The 20,514-nt window shown below is 44.9% G+C and overlaps 1 protein-coding gene across 5 annotated transcripts in view; it reads left to right on the top strand.

Annotated features, from left to right (window-relative positions):
• Nucleotides 1-19,967, top strand: part of SIPA1L1 (signal induced proliferation associated 1 like 1) — a 469,532-nt gene extending 449,565 nt beyond the window's left edge. For all 5 annotated transcript variants that reach the window (XM_082275708.1, XM_082275709.1, XM_082275712.1 and 2 more), the window contains 3 exons: nucleotides 1,953-2,067; nucleotides 7,056-7,137; nucleotides 19,175-19,967. In XM_082275708.1, the coding sequence (XP_082131834.1) occupies nucleotides 1,953-2,067; nucleotides 7,056-7,137; nucleotides 19,175-19,318 (341 nt within the window). In that variant the 3' untranslated portion in view covers nucleotides 19,319-19,967. The remainder of the gene's footprint in view (nucleotides 1-1,952; nucleotides 2,068-7,055; nucleotides 7,138-19,174) is intronic.
• The last annotated feature ends 547 nt before the right edge of the window (nucleotides 19,968-20,514 follow it).

The raw sequence follows: 20,514 nt of genomic DNA on the forward strand, positions 1-20,514 counted from the left end.
TTATTCAACCCCCAAGTGACATTCAATCTTAGTACTTAGTAAAACATCCTTTTACAGTTATAACAGCTTTTAAACGTGAAGCATAGCTTGACACAAGTGTCTTGCAGCGATCTACGGGTATCTTCGCCCATTTGTCATGGGCAAAAGCCTCCAGTTCAGTCACATTCTTAGGCTTGTGCACTGCAACTGCTTTCTTTAACACCAGAGGTTCTCAATCGGATTTAAGTCTGGTGACTGTGATGGCCACTCCAAAATGTTCCAGCCTTTAATCTGCAACCATGCTCTAGTGGACTTGGAGGTATGCTTGGGATCTTTGTCCTGTTGAAAGGTCCAACGTCTCCCAAGCCTCAGGTTTGTGACGGACTGCATCACATTGTCATCCAATATCTCCTGGTACTGAAGAGAATTCATGGTACCTTGCACACGCTGAAGCTTCCCTGTACCTGCAGAAGCAAAACAGCCCCAAAGCATGATTGACCCCCCGCCATGCTTCACAGTAGGCAAGGTGTTCTTTTCTTCATAGGCCTTGTTCTTCCTCCTCCAAACATAGCGTTGATCCATGGGCCCAAACAGTTCTAATTTTATTTCATCAGTCCACAGAACACTATCCCAAAACTTCTGTGGTTTATCCACATGACTTTTGGCATACTGCAGTCGGCTCTTCTTATTCTTTGGAGACAGCAAGGGGGTGCGCCTGGGAGTTCTGGCATGGAGGCCTTCATTACGCAGTGTGCGCCGTATTGTCTGAGCAGAAACTTCAGTACCCACATCTGACAAATCTTTTCTCAGTTCCTCAGCAGTCACACGGGGACTTTTCTCCACTCTACGCTTCAGGTAACGCACAGCAGTCAAAGTCAGCATCTTCTTTCTGCCACGACCAGGTAGCGTTTCAACAGTGCCCTTTGCCTTGAATTTGCGAATGATGCTTCCTATGGTGTCTCATGGTATGTTTAACATCTTTGCAATCTTCTTATAGCCATTGCCCTTCCTGTGAAGAGTAATCACCTCTTCTCTTGTCTTCCTGGACCATTCTCTTGACTTCACCATGTTTGTAACCACACCAGTAAATGTCTAGAAGGAGCGGAGTATCACAGTCATTTTAAAGCTGCCTAATTGGTGCTTATTAGGCTTTATTGCTGCTCCCTGACATCCACAGGTGTTTTCAATACCTGATTGAAAAGACTTCAATGAACCTCTGTTCTTCAGAGTGGTAGTCTTTAAGGGGTTGAATAATTGTGTCAATGAAGAATTCACAAAATAAACATTTACTACTGTATTACAAAACCAATTGATGTCATTTTAGTTGCATATGGTTCTTTAAGAAGTCCTTGTAGGATTTCATTCTGAATACAATTACAAATGTACACTAAATTCCCTAAAACCCTTTACAGCATTGGGGGGTTGAATAATTTTGAATACAACTGTATGTAGGGGTCACAAAACAAATGTAGAGATGGCATAGCTCGATCAAACCCAAACTATTTTGATTTTCAGGAATTAAGCACAGATAACCTTAAACCAATAACAAGGTATAACCAAGCTGTGTCAGAGATACACTGTCGATAACTTTTTCTTTTTCTTGTCCATTCCCTCAACTGAATGCCTTTCTACTCCCTTACATGTTGATCTGATTGTGAATCCACATTACAATAGTTACTTTCGAAGGAATAGAAGTTCTGTTTCTGAAAATATCGTTTCTTTGAAGCATGTAGATATTTTTTTGTGTGTTTCCTTCACACATTGTACGCTTGTAAATGAATACCATCATGCAAGGATTTGCAAGGCGCAATGATGACAGGCATAATGCAGTAATCCATAGCAACCTATCGAACATCACCATTGATCACTAGAAGAGGCACAGCAACGAAAGTAAATTTGCAAGACCCTCCGTATGAATTTATATTGATTATAGGTAGAAAATGCTGAACTTATCTTTATTGTTATTATTGTAGATCAGAGAGCTTCCTTCTTTGCCTCCACAGAAGATGATCACAGACCAGGAAGTTCAGCTTCTGTTGTTGACCAGCTGGAAGGTCAGACAGCTTCCCAGTCCAGCCCTTATTATGGGTAAGAAATCTTGCTTTTTTTTTTTTGTTTGAAGGCAGATGTAATAGAAGTAGGCTGTACAAGTCAACCTACAGTGGCATGAAAAAGTATGTGAACCCATTGGCATTACCTAGTTTCCTGCAGTAATTTGCCTTAAAATATGATCTGATCCTCATTTAAGGCACAATAATATACAGAAATAATGTGCTTAAGCATTTTTAGTAGCTCTGGATCAGACCTGCACAACATTCAGGAGGAATTTTTGATAATTCCTCTTTACAAAACTGCTTCAGCTCAGACAAATTTGTAGGCTGTCTGGTGCGAACGGCTCTCATGAGGACAGTCCACAGTATCCCTATGGGGTAAAGGGTCTGGTCTCTTACTGGGACACTCTAAAAGTCAGTCTGGGGTGCATTTACTTTGATGCTTAGGGTCAATTTCTTGCTGCATCACCCAACTTTTGCTAAGCTTCATCAAACAGACAGCCACCCTGACATTATCCTGTAGGATATTTTGGTAAACTTGGGAATTAATTTTCCCTTCGATAATGGTCCAGACCCTGAGGCAGTGAAGTAAGCCCAAATCGTGATGTTCCCTCCACTATACTTCACAGTTGGGATTATGTTTTGATATTGGTAAGCTGTGCTCTTTTTGCATCATACATAGCGCTGAGTATTCTTCCCGAACAATTCAACTTTTGTTTCATTAATCCACAAAACATTTTCCCAGAAGCGTTGTGATTTCCCTAGCTGCTCTTTAGTAAGCTTAAGCTGCACGGCAACATTTTTTTTTTTTTGACAGCAGCGGTTTCCTAAATGATGTTCTGCCCATTGACATGCTGCCTGTTCAAAGACTTACCTATGGTAGACACATGGTAAACTTTCTCAGTTTATAGACAAATTGCCTAACTTTGGACCAATAGATGCGTAAACACTTGAGATTGCTATGTATCTCTTTCGAACCTTATGCAGATCAACTACTCTTGATCATATGTCTTCGGAGAGCTCTTTTTTGTGAGACATGGTTCATATCAGCTGATGCTTCTTATGAACAGCAATCTTAAAATGTATGTTGTGTGTATGTATAAGTGTCTTTTATCAATCAAGGTGGCTCTAAACCACACCTATAAACACATTTCTTTTATTGAAATCTAGGCGTGCAAACTACTGACTCAAATTAGCTTTTGTTGAAGTAATTAGTCCATTGAATAAACTTACTTTTTCCCCCTGGACTGCACTGTGAATGTTTAACAGCTGTGTTCAATAAAGACACAAGAAATTATAATTGTTTATGTGGTATCAGCTAAAGCACTTTGCGCTTGTCTATTGGAACTTAGATGAGTCTCGCATCACATTTTATGGGAAATTACTGCTGAAAAGCAGGTAATTCCAAGGAGCTCACATACTTTTTTTCTTGCCACTGTTTTTGGCTGGGTTTTGTCTCTGTGAAACCTATTGCATTTTCAGAACATAATCCATACTTATAGAGGGCTTTCTCTGTGACCAGTGGATACACATCTCCCTTTACATGTTTTTGTTTCTTAAAGGACTGTTAAAGGACACTCACCTCTGTATTTCATCACTTGAAATTCCCAGGCTTTGAACAACATACTCTGCCTTTCTAGCTCAGTAGGTTCCAAGATTTCTTCTTAGACTTCTTTGGAGCTCACAGCTCCTGTAGGGAGATGCAAACAGTGTACAGTGGGTCTTGAAAGTGTCTCAGAACTGGGTCTTTCAAGAAACCGATGGTCAAAAAGGGCACAGAATGTTTATAATATACACACTAAAGTCTGCCCTCCGCCTAACATGTTTAGCCAATTTTTTCATGTTTAGTTCCTTCTTTCCAAACCTTTGTAATGTTGTGTTTTATGTTCATTCATTCATTCAAGACACCTAAAAAGTGGCGTAATTAATGTGTGCATTGTCTGAAAAGGAAAAGAATACTTGCTCACTATAACAGTCATAAAACACTGCAGTGGTGACCTGGGGACTCATTTGCAGTGATACCAAAGAAAAAAAAGATGGGGACCAAACCAGCCCACCATCCAAATAGTTCCATCAAAGAACAGCGATATTACCCTTAAAAATAGCTTTAGTACAAAATATGATCTAAATAATTACTCAAAACACAGTGAAAAACCTCCACTACTCACCATTAAAAACAAATGACAATGTCAAGTGTGACATCCATGCCTGGGCTCACAAGCACGCCAATGCTCACACACCACTTGCACTATTCAAATATGGTAATTGCTAATGCAAAATGTGGCTAAAGCAAGCTGTACTGAAAAAACGCTGGGGGTAGCTCCATCAATAGACTCCCAAAAAGAAGATAAACAGTGACACCACCCAGTGTTTGGTCAGCTGACTAATTGTGAGTAAATTCAGATGGGTATTCTCAATAGTAGATAGGGATATTTAAATCATGTTTTGGTTAAATCAAATAGTTCAGCAGAGTCCTCCACTTGAAATTTAACAGATGGCAACTTATCCCGTATATATCATCAGTAAATTCAGCATAGAAATTCCACTGCTATACTAAAAACCAAAAGCAACCAGCAAAGCTTGGAGATGGATATCCAACAGCAGCAGAAGAGAGCGGCAATAAGTAGGGAAGCGGCAGACAAATGCCAGGATAGTAGCAGAGTGGTAGCAAAGCGCAGCCAAGCAAATAGCATAGTCACAGCCAAGTAGCTAGCTGATTTTGGCTCGCAACCAGCACAAGCAGCCGTGGCATTACACTTATAGTCCCTTCTCCAGTTTTCAAAGGGTTAATTCACCTTTACCAACTTTCCATTCTATTTATTGGACAGGCTATGCACAGCCTATATGTATGGAGGGGAGCAGGGGCAAGTATTTGAACAGCAGAGCAGGGCTATGTAATGTGTTAGGGATGCTGTAATGCATGGGAATTGTTTGGGAAAAAAAAAGTTATTAAAGGGACTAACTCTTTCATTATAACTAATTTGAAGAACTGCACAAATGTTACAATCTGCTGTTTAGTTTGTTAGTGGTAGTGGCAGTGAGTCTTCAGGAAAGATTAAAAGTATAAATCTTATATTGATAAGAAAGTGGTTTCTGACTGCGTTGATTCAGTTTCTGAAAAGTAGGTTGCTTCTAATGAGTACAGTGGATAATCTAAAAAATCAATCACAAATACGTCTTAAAGTAGATGTGCATATTTCCTTAACCAGTAATAAATAATACAATTTAAGTAGTGTGTTTTTAGTTCATAAAAGGGTATATTGGATGATCCATGAAATTGGCTAAAACCTTGGATATGAGTGGGATCGTCAGACCTTGCTGAATCAGTGGGTCTGAAAAATGTAAGCTATACCTAAACGGTTAATGAAACCGGGAACCTCAGGCAACCAAAAAATACTAATAAAAAAAAAGGGGGGGGTATGAGATGGAAGTGACCATCTCAGAAAGGTTGCACAGACACTGGGCTCACAAGGTTAATGGTGCGTCAAAAAACTTTATTAAGGTGGTAAAATGCAAAAAAGGCATTAAATACTAAAATTGCTAAAACAACTATACACACATGCGTAAGTCATCCGTGATGTTGAAATTACCCTGGAGACCTGTGTGGGTAGAGAATTGCTGTGTGACAGCACTACCCAAACCAATGCTCCACCCTCCCCGCGGACCCTGGTGGCACGGCTTCCACAGGTTGGGAGTGATCTGTTACCCAGAACCTGCGATCACTTCATCTAACCTTGGAAGTCAAGATGCCATGGCATGCCAGACTTAGAACCAAATCTCCGTAGCTAGCTCGGGAACTACCAAAGTGCTGTAGCCGTGGGTTCAATGGCAAATGGCTGTGTAGACAAATTACCGCCTAAGATTCCTAATGATGTGGATTTATTGATTGAGCATCACAGTTCATGAAAATTTGAATGTCAGGATCACAGAGACAGGATAAAGGTAGAGTACTTAGTAACCTGTGCGTTGGAGCCCATATAACATCGTAGGTAAGTTCTAAGAATCTGTACGGTTTATCAACAATCTTGACACCTCATGCTGGATCCGACATGCTCGTGTTGAGTTTGCTCAGCAACACTTGAATACATCCAACTCTCGGATCAACCTGGGGGTGATCAGGGAGGAAGGGGGGGGGGAGATGTGGTGGGGGGAAGGAGTGAGGGGGAGAAATGGCAATGAGATCAACAAAGGACAGTTCCACTGTTGGGGGACCATAAATCTTTCTGGGCGGTATAGATCGTGACAGATGTGGCTTTCCAATGGAGGATGATGGGACTGATGGCAAGTAGAACACCTAACAGTGGTGGCCAATCAACTGTCCCGCTTAATAGTAGGTTTCTTACCGATAACTCCTCCACGTTGCCAGAAAACGGTCCGCTTCAGCGTCACTGCCCGCTTATTACCGCTCCTTCAGCAGATCATGGGCTGGTATCCCCTTAGTGTAAAGCTGCAAACATGCTGCAACATCCTTCGCCTTAATATCAAACAGGATCTCCCGCCTCGTTGCTGTAATGAATACAATCCCAGGACCCGGAAGTGAGCCTCTCCGTTTGGACGTAGCGTGCTGAGCTTACGGTGTCCTATCCAGTCCACACATGATCAAGGGACGTGTTGCAGGGTTGGTGGAGCACTGGCGTATGTGCTGTCACACAGCAATTCTCTACCCACACAGGTCTCCAGGGTCATTTCAAAATCACGGATGACTTACCATATGTTTATAGTTGTTTTAGCAATTTTTGTATTTAATGCCTTTTTGCATTTTACCACCTTAATAAAGTTTTTTGACGCACCATTAACCTTGTGAGCACAGTGTCTGTGCAACCTTTCTATATTGGATGATCCATATGAGAAATATTTAAAATGTTCCTGGTCAGTTGTTGGTTTTTTTGGTCAGAACATCTACATCTTTTAGGTCTGAATAGCTACAATGCCCTAAAACCCCTTGCTTCTTCAGTAAGCAGTACTGAATACAGCTTCTGTTGTGGTTAAAGCCATTCATAAATGCCTCTTGAAATCTCTCTGTAGGAAGGAGTCTCCTACTTCCTTAGCCTCAAAGGTTGAACAGCTGGAGAGCATGCTGAAATTGCTGCAGTATGACCTACAAAAGGTACGTCCATTATTAATGATAACTAAAATGCCGTTATCTGTTTGAGTAACTTTATTGCAGTATGTTATTTTGACTAACACACAAACACTGGGACTCTTTTTTTTGAAAATTAGTTGGCTAACATAACCAACTATAATTTTGTTAGTCAGTGGTAAAAAGATTAACCACTTGACCACTGGAAGATTTAACCCCCTTCATGATCAGGCCATTTTTCTCTTTCGTTCATTGACGGACACAGAGCTCCATATTTAGAATCATAGGGTTATATTGCCCCTTACAGTAGTAGGACACTAGGCAGAAAAAAGAACTTGGCTACGCCTATGGGCAGTCTTAGGTGATACACTCCCCCTCTCTGCTATAGGTCTTCAGTTTTTTTTTTCTGCCTAGTCAGGAGTAAGGATCTTGTTCCCTGCCAGGATCTCTGGTCCTGGCAATTTTTTCCCTTTTAAATGGCTTTTTTTCCTCCTGTTTTTTTTTTTTTCCTGCGAGACCTACAATCAACTGCCGGACTTGCGACGGGCTGGATAATCTAGATCCACTAGTCACACCAGTCTGGCCACAGCTCTGCGCTAGGTTGGCAGTGACATACAGGACAGGGGGCTGGCCTGCGAGTTAAACGCCTCACGAGGTCACCAGGTTGCATATAACCGGGTCTCGGCCCAGTCCCAGTGTTCCTCCTGGCCGACAGCCCCCTAATTCGATGGCAAGGAGGTTGTGTCTGGAGCAGTGCCTGCCTGGCTCCTGGTGTGGTAACTAGCTGTCCCACATCTCCCCCCTGGAGGGTTTTAGGGTGGACATGGGCCCCTCCTTTGGACAGTCAGACCTATGGGTTGCCTCCTTCCTGTAAGACCCCCTGTATGTTGGTGGTCCCTGTGGGTCATCTCGCCCCCCCATCTGCGGTAGTGTGGTGGTTTTGGATAGTGTCTGGTGTGTTCTTGCTGGGTCCCTGGGAGCCTCATGGAGCCGCACACAGTGGCCATTTTGTTGTTGCCTGTGTGCTTCAATGGCCGACGTCCAGTTCGTTGGTCCAGCATACTAATAGTGTGGCGGCCATGACAGAGGAGCCTCTGTGCGGTGATTCCGGCTGTGGGAGCTCCTCTTTTTCCGCCGGAGCTGACTCCTGGCTTTTTCTTTTTCCCTTGGATGCCACACATAGAGATGCATCCTGGTGCAGGCGGTGCTACTCTGGTGGGGTGCTGAGCCTGGTGCAGTCCCTCCCTCTCTCTGCTGCAGGTTGTGGGGTGTTCTGTTTGCTGGCAACCTGGTGGTGCTACCAGTGCTGTGGGGGTGTCCATTTGCAGTGCTAGATGCTTTTTGTGGTGTCCCCCTCTTTACTGATGGTGTCTCTGGGGCATGCTTCCCCACCTGACCCCCTCTCAGAGGCGGCAGGTCCCTCGGGGTCCCAACCATCCATTGGTGTACTGACGGCGGTCCTGGAGTCCTTTGTGTCCAGGGTGGAAGTGGTATTGGGCTGACTTATCTGTATCATCAGATCCTAAATCTGACTCAGCCACCACGGACATGGCTCACCCTGTGGGGTCTGCGGCCACGCTCCCCGAATTATTGGATAGTGAGGATTTTTTACCGTGACCTGGAGGGTGAGCAGCTTCCCCCTGCCTTTGCGGAATTGGCAGACCAGTTGGTCCAGGGGCTTCAGTATTTCTGTGATGCCTTTTTGAATGCAGCTCCCCTGATTTCTAGGCTGTCTGTTTCGGCAGTGGTGCGTAGGCGCATATTGTGACCTAAGTGTTGGTCTGCAGACCAGACTTCTAAAAAAGCTCTGACTGAAGCAATCACCTGTTTGGGGCTACCCTGGATGACATTATTAAGAGTCTTATAGGGGGGAAGAGTGCCCTACTTCCACAGTCTGGAAAGGGTAAAGAACCTTTTCGCAGACGTGGCCTGTTTTTCCTGGCTCACAAGAAGTTTTTTCATTCCTCAGGGTCCACTGACAAGGGCTCAAAACCTTTCAAGTTCCCAAGCAGCCCTGATCCTGCAAGCCGAGAGTGAGATTCTCTAGACCTGCAGACAAGGCTCCTGCAGCATGAAGCTGTGCCTCACCCGTGTTGCGGTGGGGGACGTCTTCGCTAGTTTCCGGGCCTGTGGACCTCTTTAGTAAACGACAAATGGGTCCACGCAGCGATACTGTACATTTACAAGATAGAGTTTCGTTCTTACCCTCCGGAAAGGTTCTTCTCTTCCAATGTGCATCTGTCCCTGGACCAATTTCAAGCTCTTTGGAGCGGTACAAGACCTGCTGCTTCAGGATGTGTTTGTCCTGGTTCCGTTCTCGGAACAGTTTCAGGGTTTTTATTCAAACTACCTGTTCACGATCCCAAAGAAAGAGGACAAGGTACGTCCGATTCTGGACCTCAAGGCCCAGAACTGCTTTGTGTGGGTTTTTAGAAGTTTAGAATTGAGACCATTTGCACAGTAGTGGCATCCATACATCAGGGGGATCTTCTTGCCTCTAGCAACATCAAGGAGGCTTACCTGCACATTCCAATATGTGCCCGACACCAGCGCTTCCTGCGGTTTGGGGTAGGAGAAGAGCATTATCAGTAAGTGGCGTTACCCTTTGGTCTTGCCTCGGCTCCTCGGGTCTTCACAAAAGGGTTGGCCCTGGTTCTGGCATTGTTACATCAGAGGGGGGTTGCGGTACTGGGTTATCTTGACGACCTCCTTTTGCGAGCGGAGTCCTCTGCTGCCTTGATGGGTAACATGGGGATCACTATACAGGGAGTGCAGAATTATTAGGCAAATGAGTATTTTTGAGGATTAATTTTATTATTGAACAACAACCATGTTCTCAATGAACCCAAAAAACTCATTAATATCAAAGCTGACTATTTTTGGAAGTAGTTTTTAGTTTGTTTTTAGTTTTAGCTATTTTAGGGGGATATCTGTGTGTGCAGGTGACTATTACTGTGCATAATTATTAGACAACTTAACAAAAATCAAAGATACAGTATACCCATTTAAATTATTTATTTTTACCAGTGAAACCAATATAACATCTCAACATTCACAAATATACATTTCTGACATTCAAAAACAAAACAAAAACAAATCCGTGACCAATATATAGCCACCTTTCTTTGCAAGGACACTCAAAAGCCTGCCATCCATGGATTCTGTCAGTGTTTTGATCTGTTCACCATCAACATTGCGTGCAGCAGCAACCACAGCCTCCCAGACACTGTTCAGAGAGTTGTACTGTTTTCCCTCCTTGTAAATCTCACATTTGATGATGGACCACAGGTTCTCAATGGGGTTCAGATCAGGTGAATAAGGAGGCCATGTCATTAGCTTTTCTTCTTTTATACCCTTTCTTGCCAGCCACGCTGTGGAGTACCTGGACGCGTGTGATGGAGCATTGTCCTGCGTGAAAATCATGTTTCTCTGTCGCTCATTGACAGACGCAGTCCTCTTTGATTAATATCAGTAGGGTTATACTGCCCCCTACAGGAGTAGGACACTAGGCAGAAAAAACGTTCTGGCCACACCTTAGGGGCAGTCCCAGAGGGTATATCCTCTCTCTCCCTGCTACAGGATGTCAGTTTTTTTCTGCCTAGTCAGGAGTAAGGACCTAAGTTCCTTGCTGGGATCTCTGGTCCTGGCAAGCTTTTTTAGATAAATCTTTTTTAGTTAGCTTTTTTCTCTCCAGTTTTTTGTTCCTGTGAGATCTTCAAGCAATTATGCTGGAGCTGGGCGACGGGCTGGATGTTGAGATCCAGTGGTCACCCCAGCCAGCCTACGAGCGCGTGCAGGCCCTAGCTCCGCGCTGGGTCGGCCGCGACATAGTCCCACTGGACGGGGACTGGCCCTGCGTGTTAAACGTCTCGCCAGGACACCTACGACCAGTCGGAAACTGAGTCGCGGTGTCCGTATTGGTCGACAGCCCCCCCACCTCGATGGAGAGGGATTCTGTTAGGAGTGGGTGCCCGCCTGTTCCGGTATGGTGAGTAGAATGTTCCCCATCCCCCCTGTCGGGTTTTGGGAATGGATGCGGGCCCCTCTGTGGATGGTCGGACCCTCATGATCCCTGGTTCCCCTCTATCCTGTGACACACTCCACATATCTCCCTATTTGTAGGTATACCACTCCAGGAGGCTTGGTTTGGGAGCTGACTATCTACATAAGTCACTGCAAGGAGCCTGCATTGTAAGAGGAAGGAAGCCATGTCTGAGCTCAGTCAGGGATGGAGACAGGGCGCCGCTGGCGTTACTGTTTGAAACACCCATGCAGAGGGGTGATACGATCTAAACACCTACCTATCGCATAGCGATGCATCTGCACGGACCGCCATCCTTCCGCAGGCCACACGGACCGCCATCCTTCTGCAGGCCGTACGGAGCCGCAGGCCGCGCTGGGCCGCCATTTTGGCGTAGCCTAATGTCTCCTGCATGGGGGCGGCCATTTTTGATACACCCAGCTACCTCGTGGAGTAGCGGTGGGAGTGCCGGAAGGCGTGTAAAGGGGCGGAGCCGCCTCCTTTACCCGGGTAAATCGATCCACAAGACTTCCTGTTCTGTAAAGACAGCGCTGAGAGCAGTTCGGTAGAAGCTTCTGTGCATCAGGTGGTGAGCCCTTGGGGTCTCTCTCTCTCTGTGGGGGTCCGAAGCAGGTGACACTAAGGGGCGCTGTTGCGCTGGGGGATTACACAAAAAAAAAGTTTTTTCTTTTGCAATCCTTGGTTGCTGACAAGTGTTCCTGGAATTGTCATGGAACCTGCTACACATGTATCCCCACCTGATCCCCTCGAGGTGGCCGCAGGACCCTCCAGTTCCCCACTAACTATTGATGCATTGTCAGCGGTTTTGGAGTCTTTGATATCCCGGATGGAGGTGGCCTGTCAGGGACGGGGCGCAAAGAAGCGACCCCCGCCTACCCCTATTTCATCTGACACTTCAGATACAGATTCTGAGCCTGTCGCAGCAGCTGCAGGCCCTCTTCTGGGGCTAGTGTCTCATCTACTCGGATATCGAGGAAGACATTTCTCCCTCCGCTATAGCGCAGGATGAAGCGTTGGTAGACGCACTGATTGTGTCTGTGCGGGAAACTTTAAGACTTGAGCTTATACTTACGGAAGCAGTTGATACTGAAATTGCTTTTGGTACTCGCAAGCCTACCAAGATGGCAAAGGTGTTTCCTTTGCCCAAATGTTTTCAAGATATAATTAAGCAAGAATGGGTCCGTCCTAAACGAGCCCCTGGTATTTCCAAACGGATTGCTAGACGCTATCCATTTGAAGAATCCCTCCTTAATAAATGGACGGTGCCACCGTCGGTGGATTCACCGATTTCCAGATTAAATAAAGCTACGGTTATCCCGGTGGAGGACGCTCCGTCCTTTCGGGATCCAGTGGACCGTAAAGCGGAATCTATATCCCGCTCTATATTTTCCCTGATAGGGTCAGCCTTAATGCCAGTGTTCACCATTGCTCTGGTTGCACAAACATTGACAGAGTGGACCAAGTTGTTACGCCGAGATCTGGAGGGGAGAAGTCTCCCCCCGGCAGTATGGGACTTGCTGGAGCAGATGGTACAAGCGCTACAGTTTGTCTGTGACGCCACCCTGGACGCCGCTCCATTAATGGGGCGCGCATCGATCTCGGCGGTGGTCCTTCGGCGTATGCTGTGGTTAAAATGCTAGTCGGCGGATCAAGCTTCCAAAAAAGCTTTGACTAATCTCCCCTTTCAAGGGGATCGCCTGTTTGGTGCCACCTTGGATGAGATCATCAAGGGTATCACTGGTGGCAAGAGCACCTTTTTACCACAGACTACTAAGGGGAAAGCACCGCGTCGCAGACGGGGACCTTCCTTTTCCACTTATAAGAAGTTTTTTCGCTCCTCTGGGGCGGGCGATAAGGCGAAATCTTCCAAAGCCCCCCCAGGGGGATTCAAAGGGCGCTGGTCGAGTAAACAAAGGTCCGGCCCTGCCAGACCTGAAGATAAGACCAACACAGCCTGAAGGTGCGCCCCCACCCATATCTGGGGTGGGGGGACGTCTTCACCGGTTTCCGGACCCATGGCTCTCCAGGATTCCAGACAAATGGGTTCAAGAGGTCATACGGTCGGGATACAAGATCGAGTTTCGATCACTTCCACCGGTGCGGTTCTTCCCTTCCAATATCCGACTATCCCCGGACCGCTTAGAAGCTTTGCGGGGGGCAGTGACGGATTTAATGCAACAAGGAGTGGTGGTCCACGTTCCTTGGACAGAAAGTTTTCAGGGGTTCTATTCGAACCTATTCACAATACCCAGAAAAGAGGGCAAGGTGCGTCCAATTCTGGACTTGAGAGCACACAATCATTTTGTCCAGGTGCAAAAATTCAAGATGGAGTCCATTCGCACAGTAGTGGCCTCCCTGCATCAGGGGGATTTCTGGCGTCCATAGACATCAAGGATGCCTATCTTCACATCCCCATTTACGCAGGACATCAGCGTTTTCTTCGCTTTTCCATGGGAGAGAACCATTATCAGTTTGCGGCATTACCCTTTGGTCTCGCCTCTGCTCCCCGGGTCTTTACAAAGGTCTTGGCCCCAGTTTTGGCACTGTTGCGACAGAGGGGCATTTCGGTTCTAGGCTACCTAGACGACCTTCTACTCCGTGCGGAGTCTCCGCAGGCTCTGTTGCTAAACTTGGAGATCACGATGATCTCTTTGGAAGAGTTCGGGTGGCTGGTGAATCGGCAGAAATCATCCCTGGTTCCCACCAGGAGACTGAACTATCCGGGCCTAACTTTGGATACATCCTTGGCAAAGGTGTTTCTCCCGGTGGAGAAACTCCGGGAAGATTCAGTCGGCGACTCAGTTATTATTGACAGTCAACTGGCCTTCCCTGCGGACTTGCATGAGGGTTCTGGGACTGATGGTGGCCTCCTTCGAGGCAGTACCGTTTGCCCAGTCTCATACCCGGATGCTTCAAAAGGAGATTCTTCTCAAATGGAACTGGAATCCCGATTCCCTGGACAATCAGGTCCGGCTGAGCGAACGGACCAGGGAATCTCTGGTTTGGTGGCTTCGATCACCAATGCTCAGTCAGGGGAAGTAATTTCTTCCAATCTATTGGACGATTGTCACCACGGATGCCAGTCTATCCGGGTGGGGTGGGGTTCTCGGCAGACGATCTGCTCAGGGGCTCTGGTCCCTGGAAGAATCCAGGTTACCGATAAATGTATTGGAACTGAGAGCGATCAGACTTTGTCTGATTCACTGGACCGAGCAGCTCCGGGGCAGCCCGGTGCGGATCCAGTCGGACAATGCCACGGCAGTGGCTTACGTCAATCACCAAGGGGGCACCAAGAGTGTCCTGGCGGCCATGGAAGTGGCCAGCATCCTTCGTTGGGCGGAATGATTTGTTCCAGCCCTCTCCGCGGTATTCATTCCGGGGGTGGAGAATTGGCAGACAGATTTTCTCAGCCGTCAGATTCTGGATCAAGGGGAATGGTCTCTTCATCCAGAGGTATTTCACCAACTGTGCCTTCGTTGGAGCACCCCGGATGTGGATCTGTTGGCATCTCGGCTCAACAGGAAGGTGCGGAGGTTTGTAGCTCGCTCCCGCGATCCTCTAGCAGACGCCGCAGACTCGCTGGTCGCCCCATGGGGGCAGTATCAGCTACTGTATGCCTTCCCTCCTCTCAAGTTGCTGCCGAAACTTCTTCGCAGGATAGAGGGTTCCCTCTTTGGGGGTGTATTGTTCAAGTTGGGCTCCAGTTGTTTTTTTGTTGAGCTTCAGTTTACCTGGTTGGCTATTACGTTTAGTTTTGTTGGCCCACCCCTCATGTTTGGCACTGCTTGGGGACGTCCCTATGGTTCTAAATATGGAGCCCTGTGTCCATCGAACGAAAGAGAGAATGGGATTTTTGACTTACCGTAAAATCTATTGCTCTAAGTTCATTCACGGACACCGCACCAACCCCTCTATGGAGTTGTATTACTTCTGACACTGCTTGTTACTAAACTGAAGACCTATAGCAGAAAGGGAGAGTATACCATCTAGGACTGCCCATAGGCGTAGCAAAGTTCTTTTTTCTGCCTAGTGTCTTACTCCTGTAGGGGCAATATAACCCTATGGTTCTGAATATGGAGCGCTGTGTCCATCACTGAACTCAATTGATTTTACAGTAAGTCAAAAATCCAATTTATGCGAAATGGCACTGGGTTATTACTGACAATTGTATGTAAAAATGTGTGTCCTTTTTTCCCCCCACAAATAGAGCTTTTTTGGTGGTATTTGATCACTTCTGCGCTTTTTTTTTTTTTTTTTGCGCAATTTTTTTTTTTTTTACTAGTGATGGCAGGGATTAGCAACCAATAGCTCGACCGCGATATCGCGGCGGACATTCTGACACCAATTGACACTTTTTTGGGGACCACTGACACGAATACAGTCATCAGTGCTAACAAATATGATCTATCACTAATGACACTGGCTGGGAAGGGGTTAACATCAGGGGCGATCAAAGTGTTAACTGTGTGCCTAGCCTGTACTTTTCTAAACAGTGTGTGGTGCTTTTACTAGGGGAAGACATGATCCATGTCCCTGCTTTGCAGAGACACAGGATCCATGCCTTCCCTCTTGTCAGAACAACGATCTGCCCCTCTCCAGGATCATCAGTGGGTGCCAGCGGACATCGAGTCTGCGGTACGAGCCACTGGGCTCCCTCTGTGTGCCCCCTACCTGGAAGAGTGGGATCACGTGTATATATATATATATACGTGATCCGGCGCACAGGTGCCACCCTTTAGCAATAAAACTGCTATGGGGCGGACCTGATCTAGTTAAAGCAACTATTTTGATGGCTTGTTTAATATGTGCTGCTCACCCATTCGCAGGAAGCCTTGCATTTCATCAGTGAATAGAAGACTTCCCCTGATTGGCTGAGGTGGAGAGGCGAGCTGCTGACGTCATGATTTCTTTTACTCTGTAAAATACAAAAAAAATTCCCGTGGAAATCTCTTAAAAGTAGAGACAGGTTTTTCAATTCATCAGGGTTTAACGCCATAAACAGCTTGTGTAGGAGTAACCAGAGATATATTGGGAGGCTTTTCAGACTATCCCCATCTGATAGTTTTATCACAGCAGGCAAAGGGATGGTCCCTGGAAAGCTCTTGTTGAAGAATTCCTTTGTTATGTCAGGATGTTCTAAAAGCTTTCTCATCCGCCGAACCCCTGATATTTATGTTTTCATTCTTTGCTGTTTGTTACAACCTGTTAAAAGATTAGCCTGGTAAACCTTGAAAAAGTTTTAAAACAAACCACACACATTTGTATTTGAAAGTATGTTATGGGAAAACAGACATTTAGGTTTTAGATTACCACGTTATCTGGCCATATTACCTTGCCTAAAGAGGAGCTCCAGCCACCAAGAAAAAAAAAAGTCAGCAGCTACAAAAAGTGTAGCTGTTGACTTTTAAAAAACAGCCACTCACCTGTCCCACGGTCCAGTGGTAAGCTCACCCCAGCTGTCTTCATCCGCTGTCCACCAGAGGCAGTGCCTGCACCTTTACTATGGGCACCCAGCTGTGACAGCTTGTGGCTTCACAGCCAGGTGCCCACTGCGCATGTGCGAGTCGCGTGGCGCATCCTGAATTGGTGGATGCAGTCTTCTGGGACCTGTCAGTGTCCCAGAAGACTGAAGGAGGGAGTGAGAAGAACTTCCGCCCCTGAGCGCCACGGCAATCTGAGCGGAAGTGGGATCAGGTACCTGTCAAAAGGGAGTACCTGCTCCCCCCCGCTCCTCAGAAGTGCCAATTGTGCAAGAGGAGCAGGGGTCGAGTGCTTAAAGCGAAACTTCCCCTTTTGGGTGGAGTTCTGCTTTAAATAACGCACCCAAAGTTGCATTATGCAAACACGTTTAGGCACGCTAAGCATATGGGTGTTCATTTGTTCCATTGGCCAGAATATTAACCTTATCTGGCTTTTGGAGTGAATGAACCCTCAAGCGCTAAACCCCCTAGTGTTTAGGCATGTTAATAATTTTTTATGCCCAAATGCACCTCTGCTGAATGTGCAGGTGGTGTGATTTTTATTTATTTATTTTTTCAGCCTCTAAGCGCTCATCTTCTAATACACCTATAAATGCCTATGTGTGTATGGCCACATAATGTAACATAGAGGTGCGTTTAGAGTCTTAAAAAGAAAGTAAAACGCCCATAAAACAGTCTTTTTTACGTCCTGTTGGCATTGAGGCACTATGATTTTCGAATGAAAAATCAACTAACGGAGATTTGAAATAATTTATTGTGTATATAGTGTAGATCTTTCTGTTCTGAACCGGGAGGAAATTCTTCTTCCATGATGCAGTTGCTCCCTTTTTCTGTATGTAAAATATTCTATTAAGTAGAGGGTTGGGCACAGACAGCAATTTACTGCTCTCCTCAATGGAATGTTTTTTTTGTAGAAGTCAGAAGCACAATGCTAACAGAAATCAAAAGAAAAAGCCTTGATGTGTTTTGCACACCAGATGCCTATTCATATGGTCGCTTTACATTATGAATAAGCAAAAAAGGACTGTCATTTGAATTCCAAGTTCATTACCTAAAATGTTCTCGACTCTGCAAATACTTTCAGAAAGGCTATGTTCACAAATATACGTGTGCGGTAGTTCTTGTACATCGCATGCATTCTCACACCTGCATGCAGCTGCGCAGAAAATGTGCAGGGGTGCCATTAACTCTTAAGGGACAGTTCACAATGGGAATCGCACAGGAATAAGCTGTTCGTTCCTACGTGATTCACATCCAGTTCTCAGTAGTTTGGAATGAGCTAAAATCGCACTGCACCAAAAGTAGCGCATGCACAACTTTAGAAAACTCACTGCAATGTGGGCAAACGCACCACATGCAGATTGCAGCTGCAGTGTGTTTTGAACTAAACTGGCCCTTAATGACACCCCAACACACTAAAAAATGTTTCCTGCAAATGGAAATCAATTTCTGTCCTTTTTTTCCCTGCAGAATACACAGGCACAGCAGCACATTCAAATTAATAGGCTGCTGTGCCTGTGCTCCTACCGCATGCAGAGCCACATACATGTACACCAACGACGATCCAGCCCTCATAGCTGCACATATTTCCTTTGTTCAGTTCTCTTGCAGTAGCAATAAGAATAAGCAGGACATGTAAGATTAATGTCATGACTTGGACCTTATGCAGAACTTAAAGCTCTGTCCTCATGCGACAGTGCTGGATGACTAAACAGTCCATCAACGAGCACCAACAATGTCATGTGAGAGGGCAGGGAGTGAGTCACTTGCTCTCTTACTCCTGGAAGTATCAATTATATCATTTCACTGTGCCAGGCAGCAAAAAAAGGAGGTGCAGTATGTTCAAGCAGTGCAGAGATTATGAATAGTAGTAGTAGCATGCATAAGCAGAGCACAGGTTCTCTTTAGGGCAGAACTAACATCTAAAAGCAGAACTTCACTCTCTCAATCGACAAGGACAATTTTTATCCTTCTACCCCTAGCATTAATAAATATATAGGAAAAACTATCATATTTACTTGTTTTGATTTTTTTTTTTTTTTTTTACATCAGTTATTTTCTGGTTTCTGACCTAGGCAAATGATGTCGTACATCCCAGGAGTCTTCATGTGGGGAGGAGGTGCTTTATCAGCTAAGCTCACCCCCCTGCCTGCATGCCAGGGCTAAGAGCTGGTAGATTCCAGGAAGTAAATGTTACTTGAATCATCTGCACTTAAGCTACAGCTTGAAATGCTAGGGGTTGTTTCACAAATGGATTTGTCAGCAAAATAAAGCATGGAGACATGGATGGGGGAGTCTGCTTTGAATATTAAAAATTAGCATTTTTGGTTTGTGGCAGATGCAATGTAGTTCCACTTTAAGGAAGTACTATCCTTTTTGCCCAAGGTAACCAATTAGATGTTTACTTTAATTCCTTCAATGCAGTCCCAAGGAATAAAAGGATATTTTGTTTGCCATTAGCATTGCTGTTGTTACCTACATTGTAAATGGATAAACTATATAGTAAAATGTTGCTAACCATGGTATATTTGTGCCCTTGAAGGAAAAGGAAGACAAAGCAAATCTGCAAGCCGAAGTGCAACTCCTGCGTGAAGACAACCTGCGCTTACAGGAGGAATCCCAGAATGCCTCAGCCAAGCTGAAGAAGTTCACAGAATGGGTGTTTAACACTATAGATATGAGCTAAGGGACAGAATAGACTGCGAAGTGTAGAATACTAGACCCCTCGTCTCCAGTCGTGCATCATAGAATGTTAGCTTTAACTGCACCTGGATCCAAATGTACAGATGAAAAGTAACAATTCTCCCCATTGTTTCCCTTTTTAACTGCCTGCATGATTTCAGCAAAGTATCTCTATAATCACTGCCTAAATCTTGGCAATAATAAGAAATCTTACTAGTAAATGCTGAAATGTGAATATTTCTGCTAAAAATAATGTACAGTTTAAAACAAAAACATTTGTCAAACTTAAATACTTTTGGGCAGTAATAATGGTTGCCACAGTAATTTTTTTATTTTCCCTCTAAGGCTCTATCACATGGAGTTCTTTGCAGATGCAAAATTGGGCAACAAAACCAACATAAGCCATCCAATAACTGTACAGTACAGCTCCTACAATGTTCTGTGTTTATCAGACAAGGAGTCTGGAGTTTTCTTTGCTTGTCTGTGTGTTAGTGTAATATAGTGTACACTACAGCCACATAACAGAAGGCTTCTTGCATATTCTCAATCCCTTATTATAGATATGGTGACATTTTCCATATTTTTTGCAAAACAGCAATAATCCCCAAATTTATTGACAAGCTATAAATACAGAGGTTTTATGCAAACTAAACAGAAATAGATTGATTGGAATGTTGCCAGGTTTAAGGTAAATTATACAGTGTATGTCCTGCATACTACTTTAGGCTTTGTTCATTTTACTGGTTTACCTTATGTTTTTATGCGGGGATGATGTAGGTGCTATAATGTTCCTCGAATTTCCATAGCATTCCTTAGTACACTCTACTTAATTGGCGGTCTGTATTAATTATATATATATAGTTTACTGGTCCTTACATTTTGTTGTAAAAATATGTTTGTCCCTGGTGGACTCTGCCTTGTTTACAAAATGTGATGGGAAAAAAAAATAGAAGAAAAGGGTGTTTTGTTTTGTTTTTTATTTCTAATTTAATGAAGCACTAATCTTTGTGTATTTAGATCAGCTTTTAATTTTTATCGAATTTAGAAATGCACGCCGTTATTTTTCGGACAACAAATTTGGGGGTTAAATATTGTCTGCAGTGTGGGAGAAAAAAAAGCACCCACCTTGATTATAAAATCCTATACTGCATAGTTTAAACAATGTGTTGTATGAATTTTGTTGCTATGGAAGCAGAAAGG

The sequence above is a fragment of the Pelophylax lessonae genome (genome assembly GCF_965119305.1).
Source record: "Pelophylax lessonae genome assembly, chromosome: 13".
Lineage (NCBI taxonomy): Eukaryota > Metazoa > Chordata > Amphibia > Anura > Ranidae > Pelophylax > Pelophylax lessonae.